This window comes from Triplophysa dalaica, chromosome 19 (assembly GCF_015846415.1).
Source record: "Triplophysa dalaica isolate WHDGS20190420 chromosome 19, ASM1584641v1, whole genome shotgun sequence".
Classification (NCBI taxonomy): Eukaryota; Metazoa; Chordata; class Actinopteri; order Cypriniformes; family Nemacheilidae; genus Triplophysa; species Triplophysa dalaica.
Genome location: NC_079560.1, coordinates 3,718,953 through 3,734,603, shown reverse-complemented (window position 1 = coordinate 3,734,603; position 15,651 = coordinate 3,718,953). Strand labels below are relative to the sequence as shown.

Genomic DNA, 15,651 nt, shown 5'->3' with positions numbered 1-15,651 from the left:
ATGCAGTATTCGACCAATCACTACGCACTGGTTAACTGGCCGATCATTGCACACTTTTTCAGAGCGATGAGATTTGTATAAAAATGTGCGTTTCAGAGAGGCGGGGCAAAGAGGAGATACAAGCATGCAGGGTATGTGGAAAATACAGCGTATTTGAACCTTAAATCGTGTATACACATTACATCTAAAACAAACGATAAAATTCGTTTTAGTCGTGTCATATGACCCCTTTAATATCCACTAGTGAAAAGCCAAAGAATAAAATCACATCTCCCCCACACAAATATTTTTCCGTAAACAAATAACGTTCACTTTCATCTTGAAAGCACTTTTCATGTTGGCCTGTAAGCAATCAACAGCATTAAGTTCTTCACAAATGCACTATTGCCTCTATTTAAAATGACATTTCAAGTCTAAAAAAAAACTCCAGACACCATCAGTCTGAGAATTGAGCAGCCTGGACCTCTGCCTGAGTCAGTGAACCCAACGGCCTTCATTCCTTCCAGTAGGTTACCACCAGCCCTCTCCTTGGTCAACGTCCACAAGTAAAATGACCCAGCACTTCTTTCTGTCTGCTCACAGATCAGCCGTACACCCAGCTACATATACGGTTTCAATGTGCGTAAAAATAAAAACGATCTGGAAGCTACCTCACATGGGGAAGGCAATGTGGGACAGAGTGTCACATTCTCTAAGAACTCGAACTAATCCTTCAAAACCACAACAAGAATAAGTTTGTAACATGATGGTCAACGAAGAGAGATGTTTTGCATAATTGAGTTTATACAGAGTTTACTGGATTACAACAGATGTTTTGGACACATTACAATGTGTTGGGTGTCGATCCAGACAATCTTAGGTTGCATGTGCTGCTATTAATAATTTGAATAGAGTGAAAAGTCATTTTGGAACATGTTTAAAAATAGGTTAATACAGAGAACATGATTATTACCAGTGTTAAAAATCACATATTTCTGAAACTTGCGAAATGGCAACAATCACTAGGCAGGGTTGTTCTTACACCTCATTACATCTTCATGTGTACATCATATGAAATTTCTTTTAAGTTACAGTATTTGTCAATTTCAACATTTTTTTTTTTTATTAGAATGTTTCAATGCATAATCATTAATAAAAGGATGGTGATTCGAAAAGTCAAAATGTTCTTGATCTTTTGGCATGTAAGAGGTCATTGTACCATAAAACAACTGTGAGTTTCAAAACTTCCTCATTACTCCAAAAAAACGGACTCTATTAAAACCAAACTGACAAAACATTGTGTCCGATTTTGCCTCAATACGACGTCACCAAAAATACTTCCGCAGAAGATCAACACCCTCACCGTTTCCCCTTCAGCTCCGCCCACCGATTCACATCCAGGAGATGAGACGAAAACACAGGTGCAAGACACAGATCGACAAAGACTTTTCAGAGAGACTAAAGAGAAGATGCATTACTGAATATATTTGATGACAATAGACATGGAGTATGGGGTTTTTAAAGAAATTGATCCGTACTGTTTTCAAAATACACAGAATATCACCGTCCTTTTAAATATAAAAAACCTTAAGCACACGTATGAAATCAGCATCTTTTAAAGAGAGGTTCAAAATAAAAAGCAGTTCATGAAACCATTAAAAAATCCGTAATAAGATCTTTTCACACCGTTTTCAAGCAGATGATGGCTGTTTAAACTGTTTATTACATCATCATGGAGCAACATACCAGGAATCGCAGGGTCATTCCCAGCAACAGCAGTGAAGAACAACGCTTGAATAAAAGCTGACTCTGTCAAGATGTTCCACCACCAGCTGCCTATCACTGCTGACCTTGGTTTGAAGTGAGACCATAAAAGACAGACAAGAGACATGAATACAAACCAGCCAGTAAGAACGTCCCGAGCGGTTGACTAATCTGGAGCAACTGTGACAACTAAAGCTTTCATACAGCGTGAGCTGCTCGCGTTTCAGCCCCCAAATATCGAGCACATGTCAGAGTGTTATGTGCCAAGGAAAGCCAACGTAACCAAGGTGCTTGTCCGGAAAGGAGCTACTAGATTTGAGTAGAGAAGAATATATCAGAGAGACACATTTCTTTCATTCCTTAACCTTGAAATAAATGCTTGCTTTTCCATTTATAGATTGACTGTTCTGAGTTTTACGAAATTACAACAACAAGGCAGGGCAAATTTAGATTTTCAATATATGAATGTATGCAAACGACACTTGGATTATATCAAACGAGTTGTGTTCATTTTAAATTCCCATATTTGCGTTTGACAGTCTCTGTATCACCTTCCATGAACAACATTCCGCCTTATTTTAATGTAACACATTAAATGACATTAGGCTATATAAATTATAGCAAATACATTAAACGACTTATTCAAACAACATGACATGCATCAACCCTTGTAAGGTTTGAGACCACAACGTATGGGGACCAAACCACTATTAACCACAACATTACCTAAACTGCCATCTTCACAAGCATGGTGGACCCAGATGTATCAGATCTGATCGGACAAGTACCATCTGCGTCTGATGTCACCTCACTCTGAAAGCTAAATGCACAACCATGCGATCGTGCATGTTATCACAAACCGCAACATTGTAACCACAATCAGATGCATTACGACAGCAACGTGCATGTAGTGTCACTTAGGAAAGAGTCACATTGCTGCATCAGCTGGTGCTTAACAACAACCATGAATATACAAAAATAGATGACATCTACTCAATAGCAGCTGTTCAAAGGTCTAGAATCGTATATAGTCGAATACAGTCGAAACACAGTATAGGTTTAGCTTACCGATTGATTGATCTGATCTCCTCTCCTGCTTGTGTCATTCACGCCCTACGTCCACCACCGGCCCCCCGCGAGCCTCTTTAAACCTACCGGTAAACACGAAAACCCTTCGCTTTATTATTAAACATATCCCGTTTTCACCTCTACAAACACACTTTTTTAAATGAACTATGACTAAATAGCAAGCGGGAGAGAGAAGTTACGCATCGCGAGGTCAAACGCCGGTTAATCTCGGGCTGGAGGGTGTTTATAGTGAGGCAGGTTACCGCTCCGCAAGCTGTGGACTGTTGTTGCCATGAAAAACAGATGCGTAGGCTTTTTTGTGAATGCGCGTAGAGCGGAGGAATACGTATTTAGCGCAGCCTCGTGACGTCATGACGTTTCATGGTTCCGTTATGTATCGCGAATCATAACAGATTTATGATGCTTTGCGTTGCGGTGATTTATTTATTTACAGATTTTTTGATACAATATAAATTTTCTTTAGGCAAGTTTATGTAAATTCATGTTGTGTCTTATTGACTTGTTATTCCGCGATATAAATAAATGAGTTTTAAAATGACCATTTTATGTACCTTAATTATTATGTTTAACTTGTTTTATTGTTTAATTCATATTTTAAGAATAATTAAATTGCAACTCAACCGTATGTGTTTAATTGATTGCTATACATATTACACAATACATATATATTTGGGCGTTTCTTTGTAAATTAATTTATTAGTATTAAGGTGAAGCAAACGCATTGAATTTTATCAAAACGTTTTTACGCATATTTGCTGTTCATCAGTAGAACTTCTGTATCGGAAATCAATCTGTGTATTTATAACGAGAAGCTCTGCATTTTACGCTTCCGTAGGACGTTTTCTAAGTGTTAGCGCCATCTAGTGATGGATTTTACGCGTTGCCATTTTCCATTAGCGCACACTTTCCCCACTTCTATTTCTTCCAAGTAGTTAACTTTTGCTCTCCACACTCTGGACATTTTCTCAAATACGATTCTGGGATGCTTTCAAACCGTACTGATTTAAGTATCATGCTGGATATTTATTGTACACGTTTCCTTAATTGTCCAAATAATTAACAACTAAACAAAAGAACACTGCACTTTGGCTGCAAATAAATGAATAGATAGATTTTTTTACAAAACAAATGTTAAACATTTAAGCACACATGATAAAAAAATATATTTTGACAAGCCTCAACATTTTCTCTATTAGTATTTCAAGGCATGGGACTTCTTCTAATCAAGAATTTCTATTTCTTAATGAAAGATGCCAAAGTCATTCCCATTATACACGGGTCAAAACAGGAGCCAGGAACCGTTGGGGTCACGGGGGGGCATCTTCAAACAAACAACTCCAAGACTGAAATGACATCATTATCAACGAATTTCAATTCCTGGATGGCAGCACAGCTCTAATTCCACTTCCACGCCGGATCTCTAAAACAGGGAAGGGGAGGCTGGCAAATAGACAACAACACCGGATTGAGGAAATTGACGATGGCATTCTATGTGCAAAACAAACTTGTTTAAAGCTGACAGCAATGCAGCCCGGGCTGGTTAATTCACTATCACATAAGAAGAGCGCAGCTCCTCCCCGGTGCGCAACACCTCAGCATCGCTCACAGTGTGTTTAGTATCGATCCAAGCCATGCATTTATACGCAATTACAGTGTTGTTCCTGATGATGCTCGGGGTTGCTGATGGTTGGGGTGTGGGTGGTAAATATGCAGTGAACTGCCCGGAGAATTGTAACGCAGCCCTGTGCGCCTCGACGCAACGCTGCAGACGCACGGTGTTGGATGACTGCGTATGCTGCCAGGTCTGCGCCGCGGGACGGGGAGAACACTGCTATCGAACCGTGTCCGGGATGCACGGCGTAAAGTGCGGACCGGGACTCTTCTGTGACTTCTACAAGGATGAGGATGATTATGGTGACGAATATGGGATCTGTAAAGGTAAGATGGGAAATTATGACGTACGCACCTGCTGTTAGAATGGAACAGATCATCTATATTTAAAGAAATCATATTTAAAACTATAATATATGTTATATAAATTGGTGGTGGAAAAAATCAGTGGTGAGAGGAATTCAATTGATGATTTTTTTTATTAAGATGCATAATAATAGATTTCAAGTATAATAAATTGTATTATTGTTAATTAAATAATATATAGGTTATTCGCACAATTTGTATGTTTTTTATTAGTTGTGTCACTAAATACAAAAAAAGTGACATGTAAGTTATAGTTATAATTGTATGGTAGAGAATGGGACCAAATAAAAAGTTCTGAATGGATTCAGATTAAATGTTTAAGTTTAATGTCTGGCACAGGTGGGCCTCTGGTTGTGTTTTCTATAGAGTCCTTGTAGGGCCCCTTAAATTATTGCTTAATGTATTATGTAAGATCAACGTGAGATGGTGAATGAACAGTCATTGCTTTGGAGGAGCACTCTCTTTACACACCAATTACACATCCTTCCATTAAATTGTGCCTTTATCACAAGATTTAAGTGTACGTTAACTTGAAGTGTCAGATATTGGTATGGGATGTTCATTTAAAAGCAGTGAATAATGAAGAATTTTCAAAAGAATGGTTGAATAAGAGGTTAACTCAATCTTTAAATGATGTCATAGTGATTGGCTGCAACAAATTGGCCATTAAACCCACAAATCCTGTAACTTGAAATGCCCATGTTTGTGTTTCCATCAACAGACTGCATGTATGGAACGTACGGTATAGAATGCAGGAAAACATGCAACTGTAAAGCAGGAGGACTCTGTGACAGAGAGACGGGAGCTTGCTTGTCTTTTAAATTATTGGCCAGGATGGCCAAACTTAAATCCCAGGCAAACGAAGGTGAGCTTATTGTTATAAATATAAATCAGAACTTAAACCTAAGCTAAACTGTTCCTTTGTAAAAGAGTGAAGTATTGATCTCATATTTGTTTGTTTGGATCGTATCACAGGTAATGAGCTGGGCTCAGGTGACACCAGCAGCAGCAACAGATCGTCCGTTCGTAACTTTCTCAGCCCTCGCTGACAGACATTCTTGCATCCTCTTCATTAAGTCAGTGTATGTAGCAATATAAATGAAAGGACCAAACTGATTTTAATATGTTTAAAAAGGCAGATGATGACGACTATATTGTTGTCGTGTATATCTTACAGATATATTTTGCAGACATGTTATGTCTTCCATCCAAAGCATTTCCTACTGCATGCACTTCTGCATTAATTCACATACACATGCTTACAGGATACATCACACACTCATACGAACATTTAAAATAATTCAATATCTGATGATAATGTTATTCTATGGTTCATTTACACACAAACTTTCACACACTTTTAAATCATGATTGTATTACATGGATTGCACATGTTAAAAAAATCTTAAACATTCTATTATATTCTTTCTGAGCAACATCAGAGTCAAAGTTCACCGATACAGTATGATGTCACACTTTCAACCACACGGTTCTGTTTGATTTCTCTTTGATCCTAAACAATAATGCTTTCTTTGGGCCCGACGTAAAGGCTGAGGAGATGATTATAATTTATGTACATTTTCATCTGTGTGGTATTATGAAGTGTTTTTCTTCAAGGAGATATTCATATTTTCCTCTGTTTATATGAAATTTAAATTAAAGCAACTTTATTCAAAAAAATAAATCAATGTGTTGGTCTATTTCTTGATTTGAGAAGGATGTCATTGTTTGAAATATATATAACTAAATATGATAACATAAAGAATATCAACTGTTATGCCTTCTCTGTAAAAAATAAATGTTCCTCATAGCTTTGTCATAGAAGAACCATTTTTGGATCCCCAAACAGAGTTATTATAGTTTTGATTTTAGTTTTTCAGTTTTTGTGTTAATTTTAGTTAAGTTTTAGCAATTTGGGTATTAGCTTTTTTTTAATGTTGCTATATAAGATTGATTAATTCTTATTTTATTTTTATTTATTATTAAAAAAAATCTGCTTTATACTCACTTCAGTTTATTTTTAAGGCAACATTTCAATTTTTCCTTGAGTTAAGTTTTTCCAAGAATTTTTAGGTCAATATTTTATTTTATTTCAATGAACAGGAACGTTTACAAAGTTTCAATTTAAGTGAACCGTAACAAACTTATCCCCAAAGAACCATTTACTGAAATGTCAAGAACAATTTTTGTGAAACAGAAATGTTTGGACTTAAAGGTTCTCTATGGAACCATTCAGCCAGAAATGGTTTTATGATAATTAAAATTATTCATAGACATATAACATCTCTGCTAGAACACAGTTCAGTGTTTCATTGTAAAATAACTTTATGTAGTCTGAATGTATCTCAATGTTGTTATTGGGCATCCTTGGTTAACCAATTTTTTATTTCAACTATCACGAAAATATGACAATAATGGATTTTTTATTTGAAGGTTAAAACTCATAAAAGATTCTACATTAATACAATCATCATGATTATTTAAACCTCTACATGTGACAAAAACCTTCAAATACAATCGGCAACAGCTTACAACAAATAACAAAGAAAACCTATTAAAATGAAATATATTTTTAACATCTTTTGAGATCAAATATGCATCTCCAAAAGGACTTTTTAATGTTTAGTTGCTCGTGTTGTTAAGGTCATTGTATCAAAACAGCTCATCCTCTTTCTGAACAGTGCAACAAATGCACTGAAAATATCCAGCATGGACTATTAATAACCGATAGATCCTCACCTCAGAGTTCCCATATGAGGCTGTTTCCCAGCATCCCATGTGTTTATTTCCTGTGTTTCCTGACACCTGTGAAAATGGCCTTTCTTCCTGTTGTTGTTGTGTCTGCCTCTGGGACAGGATTCAAAAACGGCTGGAATTTGTCAACCGATACACGTCACTGCAGGACGTGACAGGCTTTAAGGGAACGACTCGCTTCCGTCCCCGTAGCAGGTTGACCAAACTTCTTCTTCCCCAAACATCTTGTGCATGTCATATAAGCGAAAAAACACGTTTTGACATTCCCGCACGAACCGTTTATAAATCAACATTCTGGTAAAAAATAGTAAAGTGACAGATTATTATAAACATCATATTATTGTGCCATGATTCAATAAAGCAGTGCTTAGAATCTCACTGCCATGTCAGTAAAGGAAATAAAACTGTGTAAATTCAGTCGTTTCCATCAAGTATTTGTATAGTCATAAACGTCTTCCTGCCAGAGCTTATTTTTGGACACCAATTCATGAGCTTTTCTAGAGGATTTTCCTTCTTTTCATACATTGTTTCCTCAACAGGCGTAGAGCTTCTTTCCTCTATAGGGCAAATGAGCTGATGTATGAGACACCTTTGACTTCATGGCTTGGCCTTTGACTCTCATTAAAAACAGTATTATACTTTGTTATCATGACGTATATTATAATATGTTATAATATGAAGCAAATTTAAAGGGATAGCTCACCCAAAAATAAAATTGTGTCATCATTTATTCACCCTCATGATGTTCAATACCTGTATAGGATTTTTCATGTTTAACACAGAAGAAGATATTTTGAGAAATGCCTCGGGTTTTCTTTGCATACAATGGAAGTCAATAGAGCTCCGGAGGTTGACGTCACCCAATCTAAACTTTCATTCAGGACAGCGCTAGAATGGCTGTAGTATTGATATATCGATACTGGTGGAACAATTATAAAAAACCAGACTGATTCCGTAGCAAGCATTTTGAGTGGCCTTTTATAACAATTCAGAGACAACGTACAATGCTAAATAAAGATATTCGGAAGAACTTAAGTCATTTTCAGTTCCGGGACACCCTTGACTACCATAGTTCGAAGAATTAAATGTTAGTCAAAGGTTTCCGAGAACTCTTTGTTTTTCTAAATTCTTCAAAATATCTCATTATGTGTTCAGCAGAACAAAAAAACAATATATATTTCCTACTATGGCAGTGGATGATGTTCCAGAACTGACAATTGCTTACATTCTTCCAAATATCTTTCTCTGTGTTCATTGGAACAAACCTGAGGGTGAGTAAATGATGACAGATTTTTTGTGTTTGGATGAACTTTCCCTTTTAGATTTGCTATCTACATGTCGATGTCTTTTGAATTAATGTGCGCGGTGAACTCATGCTGGCGCCATTTATTTCACATTCGCTCCCCGGCTGTCCTTGCCTGCCAGTATGTATGTAAAGAGCATGGGTCACGTGACCTCCGTAGCTCTATGGGAGTAAATCTTGTATGTTCTTAGAAGTATCTTCAAGAAGAAACTCATAAAGGCTTGGAATAATATTTTTTTTTTACTCTTCAACATTATATGACTGAGCAAAGTATAGTAGCACATAAAAAAGTATATCTCTGCTAAACTTAAATCTGGGAAAACCATTCTCTTCTTAGCATGGGTGACCATGACCTGACTAAAACACAAAGCGTGGCGATATAGAAGAAAGAGAGACACTGAACTAGACAGAGAGAGAGAGAGAGAGGTTTCTGATAAAATAGATCTCCTCCGTGCTACTTTCATCATTCCCTTGAGAACCGTGGAGCAGGGAGTCGTGCGGCCAAACAAAGACCTCGTTGGGAAAAACAGGAAGGAGCTGGTGAGAATCTGACTCCCTGAACACGTCAGCATCGCCCTTCAGAAACAAAGGTGCGCAAAGCACCTTGTAAATACGGTTGATTTATGACAGCCGAGCTCAACAGCAACAGGTTGTTTATTAGCATGAACGATGTGCCTGAACAAGTGTCAGGTCACGACCTTCAGGGAAATTAAGCGACGTCTGGGGCCTTCAACAACAATGAATCGGATATCTAAGTTTAGGAATAAACACGCAGACGAGAAATTGATTAGATGTTTGGAATTCCACAGGCCTAGAGAGCCGTGAAACGCCCTCCAATAATATGTAGAGGTTGCTTTGAAGCGTTTCAAATACAGACTGGGTCTGTCCCAGGCGCACTTTGCATTGTCTGTTGCAGGTCATTGAACTGAAAAGGTGTTAAGGTGCATGTGAAATGCGTGCGGGTACAGTTAATATTAACACTTCTGTCGAAAATATAGTTGTAAATCGTTGAAATGATAATATTACAGTTTTCTAATATCTACACCATCCACAACTGTTTGGCAGTCAGCGAACGCTCATGACTGTTCAAATAAATGTTTCGTATCACTGCTTGGTCAGATCATCATTTATTTTTGCATCATCGTAACAATTAAAGTATTTAACAATGAAATCTCTCAGTAGATGTCAGTGTTGATCCATTATTGGGGTGTTTGAGAGAGAATAATACCTGATGTTGTTTTCACCCATTGCCGTGGATGTTATCGCTCTCAGGAAAGAAAACAGGATCATCTCACACACAAACAGCTCATTATATCTGAGGGATAAAAGCATCCAAACTGATCTGTGCAAAACTGGATTAGATACAATTATACATCTCACTGAGCTGATGTGCCCTTGATGGTGACCTGACGTAGTCATCAAAAACAGCATTTTTTAAAACAGTTTTTAACAGCATTTTGCAGATTATTTTTGAGTCATAAATTCAGAGGCTGTAAGGAATATAAGTACTTTCAAAAATGCATTGCTATTTAAATCAACTGCTTAACTGAAGGTAATAAGGTAATTCATAGGTTGACAAAATTAAATAATGAACCAGTTACAGGGCCCTAATAACTACATAGAAATTTTAACAATGAGACGTTTTGTGTCGACTGCATACGTTGTGTCAGGTGCTGCAAAGAACATTATTTTGTCATTATTGTCAATAGAATGGAATAGCACGCTGAATAATGCAGTAATAAAAAGAACAACAAAACAAGAACGTTTTAAACGTTAACATAAGATATACATTTGTACTTTTTTTAGTAATAGCAAGAAAATACTAGCTGACCCCTAGGTACCTTATATGTTTAAATATGGTCTTAAACTCATCGAAAAGACGACACCACGGGTGTACATTCTGTACAGGCTTTAAAAGAGAAAGGATTTACGGTGCATTGTTCTTTCTGACCACTGGGGGGCAATAATGTCTAAAAATACCATCAACAGGTATCATCTTGGTGTTAGGATTTATATCAAATATACCAAACTCGTCCACACCAACGCATTATTTATGCAGATTAAAATGTTTTCAATAATTAATTTGTCGCATTACAAGTTTACAACTGAAAGCTACTTTTGTGTTTGGTTTGTAATGTGGTTTGTGTGAGTCTTGTAAGTCAAACCTTGATCCTGTCAGCACTCCACTTTAATACTCAACTTGCATGTTATTCCACATTTGGCTAAATGTTCTCTTCCAGACACGTTTAAGGCTTAATAGGGTGGTTTTAATTACGACTTTTATTCATTCTGATCAATTTTAAGATCGATGTAAACGTTGGACTCCAGTGCTGTGGATGACCTTACATTCCGATTTGTGATCATCCCTATGCCCTACTCCCTATGAAGAGTTAAGATCTTGATGTGTAAACTCTAGAGGGAAAACGCAATTGTATCTCTTAATCTGTAAATAAAAGGAGCAATAAAACAACGTCATCTTTTCTTTGTTGGAGTGACGTTTTGTATAGTGTCCCCTTCCCGAAGGGCCCTTCGAAGCACACTGTAAAGTGACGTCACTGAGTGCGCGGCTCATCTAGGCGTGACTAATCGATGATGAAATGTTGCATTATCACTGTTTACTATCGATTAACGTCTGCTGCGCCGGTCAGCGGATCATTCCCGCATATCTACTGGTTTTGATAACACTGAATTCATTTTTAGCAATGAAAAATATTGAAAAAAACTTTTATAAAAAGCATTTCTAAAGTCCAAGTGAAAATGAAATATTCTCATGAAATATTGCAGCGTGTATAGTAAATAACTTATCAATGTGGGTGATTTTCTTAAAATTCATGTACCGTCATCATCTTCAGTTAAAATCAGAAAATGCACTTCTGTCCTGAAATGACTACCCATCTCAAATGACGTAAATTAGACGGTTTGGGCGGAGCATCTGTTAACTCCTCCCCTTCAAAGGTCAGATTAAGTGAAATAAAACGAGACACAGCTTTCCAAAACCTGCTGTATAAAGTCTGTCATGCTGCCAATCTGTTGTGTCGCAGGTAAATTGGCGCAGTATGTGTGGGATTATACAGATATAGGTTTTATTGTTTAAAGATGTAAAGGATGACAGACTGTTTACACTAGATTGAAGTCACATTCATGATGACTGTACATATAAACAAAATAGTTATTTAGTTGCAAAAGTAGCATGTTTGATTGTTTTAAATAAAGGGTAAATAAGAAAAAATCTGATCGTAAAACCCAGATATTAATGTATCAGAAGGTCCCTTTTAGGCACGGCCGAATACCTGTTTCAAGGGCATACCGAGGTTTGAAGGAGTCAAGGTTTCAAAACCACAAAAAATTTCTGTGATACCGTTTCTAAGGTATAAGCTGTGTTTTCACAAAAATACATCATTAAACATGAAATGCAATGTCTGATGTTTAGGCCTAATGTATGACATAACATTTTTTTGAATGAGAATCATAATTTTATGGTTTTATTTATACATGACATATATGTTATATTCAATGTTGGTTAAAAATCGAATGTATTCGCGTCCAGTTGAAAAGTTATGGTTTGTATATGTAGACATTTGAAAATAAAAATAAATAGTGTTGTAATTGCAATACCGTGAAACCGTGGCACTTTTGCTAAAGGCTTTCATACCTTCGAAATCTCATACCGGCCCATATATTATAACGTAAGTTAGAGACAGAGTCTGTCATCTGTTTTGCCTGTCAGGGCAAAAGCAAGCTCAGGTACAGTGGAATGTGTCAACAGAGAAACTATCACCAAACAAGCAGATTCCTCTCTACTCCCAGCTTGGGTAAACATGGAGGCTTGAAGGTTCATCCTGCAGGGACAAACATCTCTCGGGGTCTCGAGTCTCGGCCGTCTTTTTCTATACTGTTCCCTTACACAATTTATAAGGGCTTGTGACCCCCAGCCTGACCTGACTTCGTCTGTGACCCACTCATGAGGTTATTGCCCTAAGCCTCAGAGACTGTGAGAAGTTGATGGATGAATCTGCAGAAAGACATGCACTTACTGGAAATCTTTTGCACATGGGAATAGCGACAGTATCAGTGATGTTTACAGATGGACCAGATGCTTATGGTTTTACGTCAAAAGTCAGCAAGAACCTCGAGTAGTCAATCTTTATGGAAAGACTGCCCAGCATGTCCAAGAATCAGATGCTTATAAGATGCATGACAAATGACTACATTTTTACCTGTGAGATCTTGTTTTCTGCTAAACTACGTTTCTGAGCTTTCAGAAAGTAATTCAGATTTCATGACACCGTGTTCTTGGTTCGATTCTGAACATTCACAACCCTCCGATACGCCAGGCCAGCTGTCAGTCTCTCAAGCCTGACTGATCAGGTGCCAGGAACCCATCTATTATTGCAGCATTCAATTACAAAGACACAAGCCCTGAATAAACATGCCAGGCATTTGCCGGCCCTCCCACCATCCTTTCACAAACACAGGGAGGTGATTGAACCTGACCAACTGTTCTGGACACCTCTCAACCCTCAATTAAATCTCTCTCACTCTCTGCAGTTCTGTACATGTGCTTGTGTTATAGGGCCCGTGCGCTTTATAAATTTACTGCTCACCCAGTGTAGTGGACAAATGAGGCCAGTGGGGCATCATTATGAGCTCGAAGGGAGAACAAACTTGTTAAACGTTTGATAGATGAGTATAAAGAACATCTAAGCCCATATGTCTCCTTTTTAAAGATCCAGGCAGAGGTGCATACATTGTGTGAATGTTCTACATTTTTGGGTGGTTTCCTAGGGTGTTGCCAGGGTCGAAACAGCTCATCCTCAAGTTGCTTCAGGGTACATTTTTATTGTTCATCGGGCGAAATAGGAGGCCTGTATGTGAACCTGTTCGTGAAATCCAGACAAAAAAATCTCAAAATCAAATAATTGTGAGAAAAGAAGAAAAATCGACAAAAATAGATAATGGAATTTATTTATAATAGTGAAATTATTGATTACATTGAAGATAAATTTATTATTTTGCAAGAAACTATGATGGTTATACTTTCACAAACCTTTAGATGGGTATTCAGACTGGTCACATATTAAAAGTGATGCTTACTGAATCCTAGAGCCCAGGTCTTTAGAAATGTTGTCTTAAAGTCAACATAGGACTAGATGGTTTGATGGCATGAACCACTGCGACTGAACACAATTTCAATAAACAGATTTGGACCCTCAGTTGATTCCCCGAGCATAGAATCATGAAACACGGGGCGTGATGGTAAACTGTTCATTCTGCCAATGGGTGGTATGTACATGAGGCTTGCCTTGATGTCGAGAGCTGTATCTCAGACGTGGGAAAGCTGTAAATTTGGGAAACATTATCAGTAGTGTACCTTTGAATAGAGGGGTGTTTCGGCCTGTCAACACTAGACACCTTCGTCAAAGGTGGCCAGCTACAGGGTGATTAAACCTGAGCTTGTGACCAATGCTGCATCATGAGAATTGGTTGATTAAATGGCCCAGGCCACGGGACTATGCAAGGCAGCGGGACATGTTGACGCTCTTTGAGCCCAGCAAGGGTCCTTCCGCTTAATCCATATCAACTGGCTGCTTCGTTCGGCTACTTCAGAGACTGATGTAATTGTCTGTCGCAGAGCCTGCCATGGATGCCAAGGTCTTTCAACAGTCTGATCGTGGACGAAGCCACAAAACCTCTGCATCCCATTTCAACCGGATAGACTATAGCTTTCCATCCTCATTGTTCAGCGTCTGCTGCCAGTTCTATGTAACGAAGTTTCATAAGCCTCTTCTGTTGAATTCTTTCCATGGGTCTATGATGTAAACAGACTTCATAGAAGGGGACCAGAGTACCATGTCTGGCCTAAGGGTTGTAGTTGCAATCTCAGGTGGAAAGATTAGTTGCTGGCCAATATCGACTTGCATCTTCCAGTCACGGGCCATGGCTAGTTTTTCAGCTTCTGGTTTGGTAGGGGGGTGGTTGGGTTTTTTCTGTCCCTCTCGGATGAAGGTTGAGACAGTGATGGAATTGGATGCTCTCAGGGGCAAGGAGTTTGTGGTATTCCTCTTGCTCTCAAGAGACTCTAGAAGACTTTGTTGTGCCTCCAGGTGTAGCGGCCTTGTGTAAGGCTGGTCTTACAACCGGTCAAGATGTGTTTGAGAGTCACTGGAATTGGGCAGAGGGCACAGTTTTTTTGGAGATGGGACCACATCATAGGTGGCTCTGATGATGAAGCTGATGTTGCTTGCCTCCATTTCCCAGAGCTTCCTTCAGCTGAGCTTTCTCCTCTCCAGGACTTCCCACCTCATCCATTGTCCCTGCTTGGCAACAGAGACAGCCTATGTGGTTCTTTACGCATCTTCCCCACAGTTGTTATTGGGAGCTTGTACACAGTAAGTGACCCAATTACCCGAGGGAGAAGTCCAAATTGCAGGCACCAGAGCTTGCCTTTCCCTGGCAGTAGGGTCCTTTGGATGTTTTCCAGAATGTTGGTGATGTCCTGCCTTAATTGCTGCACTTGGTCTTTGTCCCTGAGGCTTGCATTGTTCCAACTGCCCAGGCTTTTGACAGGATGCTCAGACACTGCTGGTATTGGGTCATCACTATTGACTCTTGAGATGCTTCGTGACTTGTTAGTTTGAATTTTCTTTCGAGCCCACTTGATTTTCTCCTGCAGTTTTCAAAGTGGCCACCTGGTACATGCCGCAGCAGTAGTCACAGTGGTCATGTCATCCATGTGTGCTCGGATATGAATACTATAGCTCATAATTATAACGCATCATGGTATA

At 38.4% G+C, this 15,651-nt stretch overlaps 2 protein-coding genes and 1 long non-coding RNA gene across 3 annotated transcripts in view; 1 reads left to right on the top strand and 2 right to left on the bottom strand.

The window, feature by feature from the left end:
* LOC130407596 (probable E3 ubiquitin-protein ligase HERC1) overlaps positions 1-3,092 on the bottom strand; it is a 50,190-nt gene extending 47,098 nt beyond the window's left edge. The window contains 1 exon segment of the mRNA XM_056730641.1: positions 2,812-3,092. The gene's annotated coding sequence lies outside the window, so the exon portion shown is untranslated.
* A 1,193-nt stretch (positions 3,093-4,285) lies between these two features.
* On the top strand, positions 4,286-6,483 carry esm1 (endothelial cell-specific molecule 1). The gene is made up of 3 exons (XM_056731491.1): positions 4,286-4,770; positions 5,531-5,674; positions 5,785-6,483. Exons 1-3 carry the CDS (start codon positions 4,464-4,466, stop codon positions 5,856-5,858), a joined length of 525 nt encoding a protein of 174 aa, XP_056587469.1. The 5' UTR covers positions 4,286-4,463; the 3' UTR covers positions 5,859-6,483.
* A 2,845-nt stretch (positions 6,484-9,328) lies between these two features.
* Positions 9,329-11,126, bottom strand: LOC130407412 (uncharacterized). Its single transcript, XR_008904622.1, has 3 exons — positions 11,032-11,126; positions 10,095-10,181; positions 9,329-9,442 (listed from the first exon to the last, which is right to left on the bottom strand). It is a non-coding gene; the product is annotated as an uncharacterized LOC130407412 (long non-coding RNA).
* Between the last annotated feature and the right edge of the window lie 4,525 nt (positions 11,127-15,651).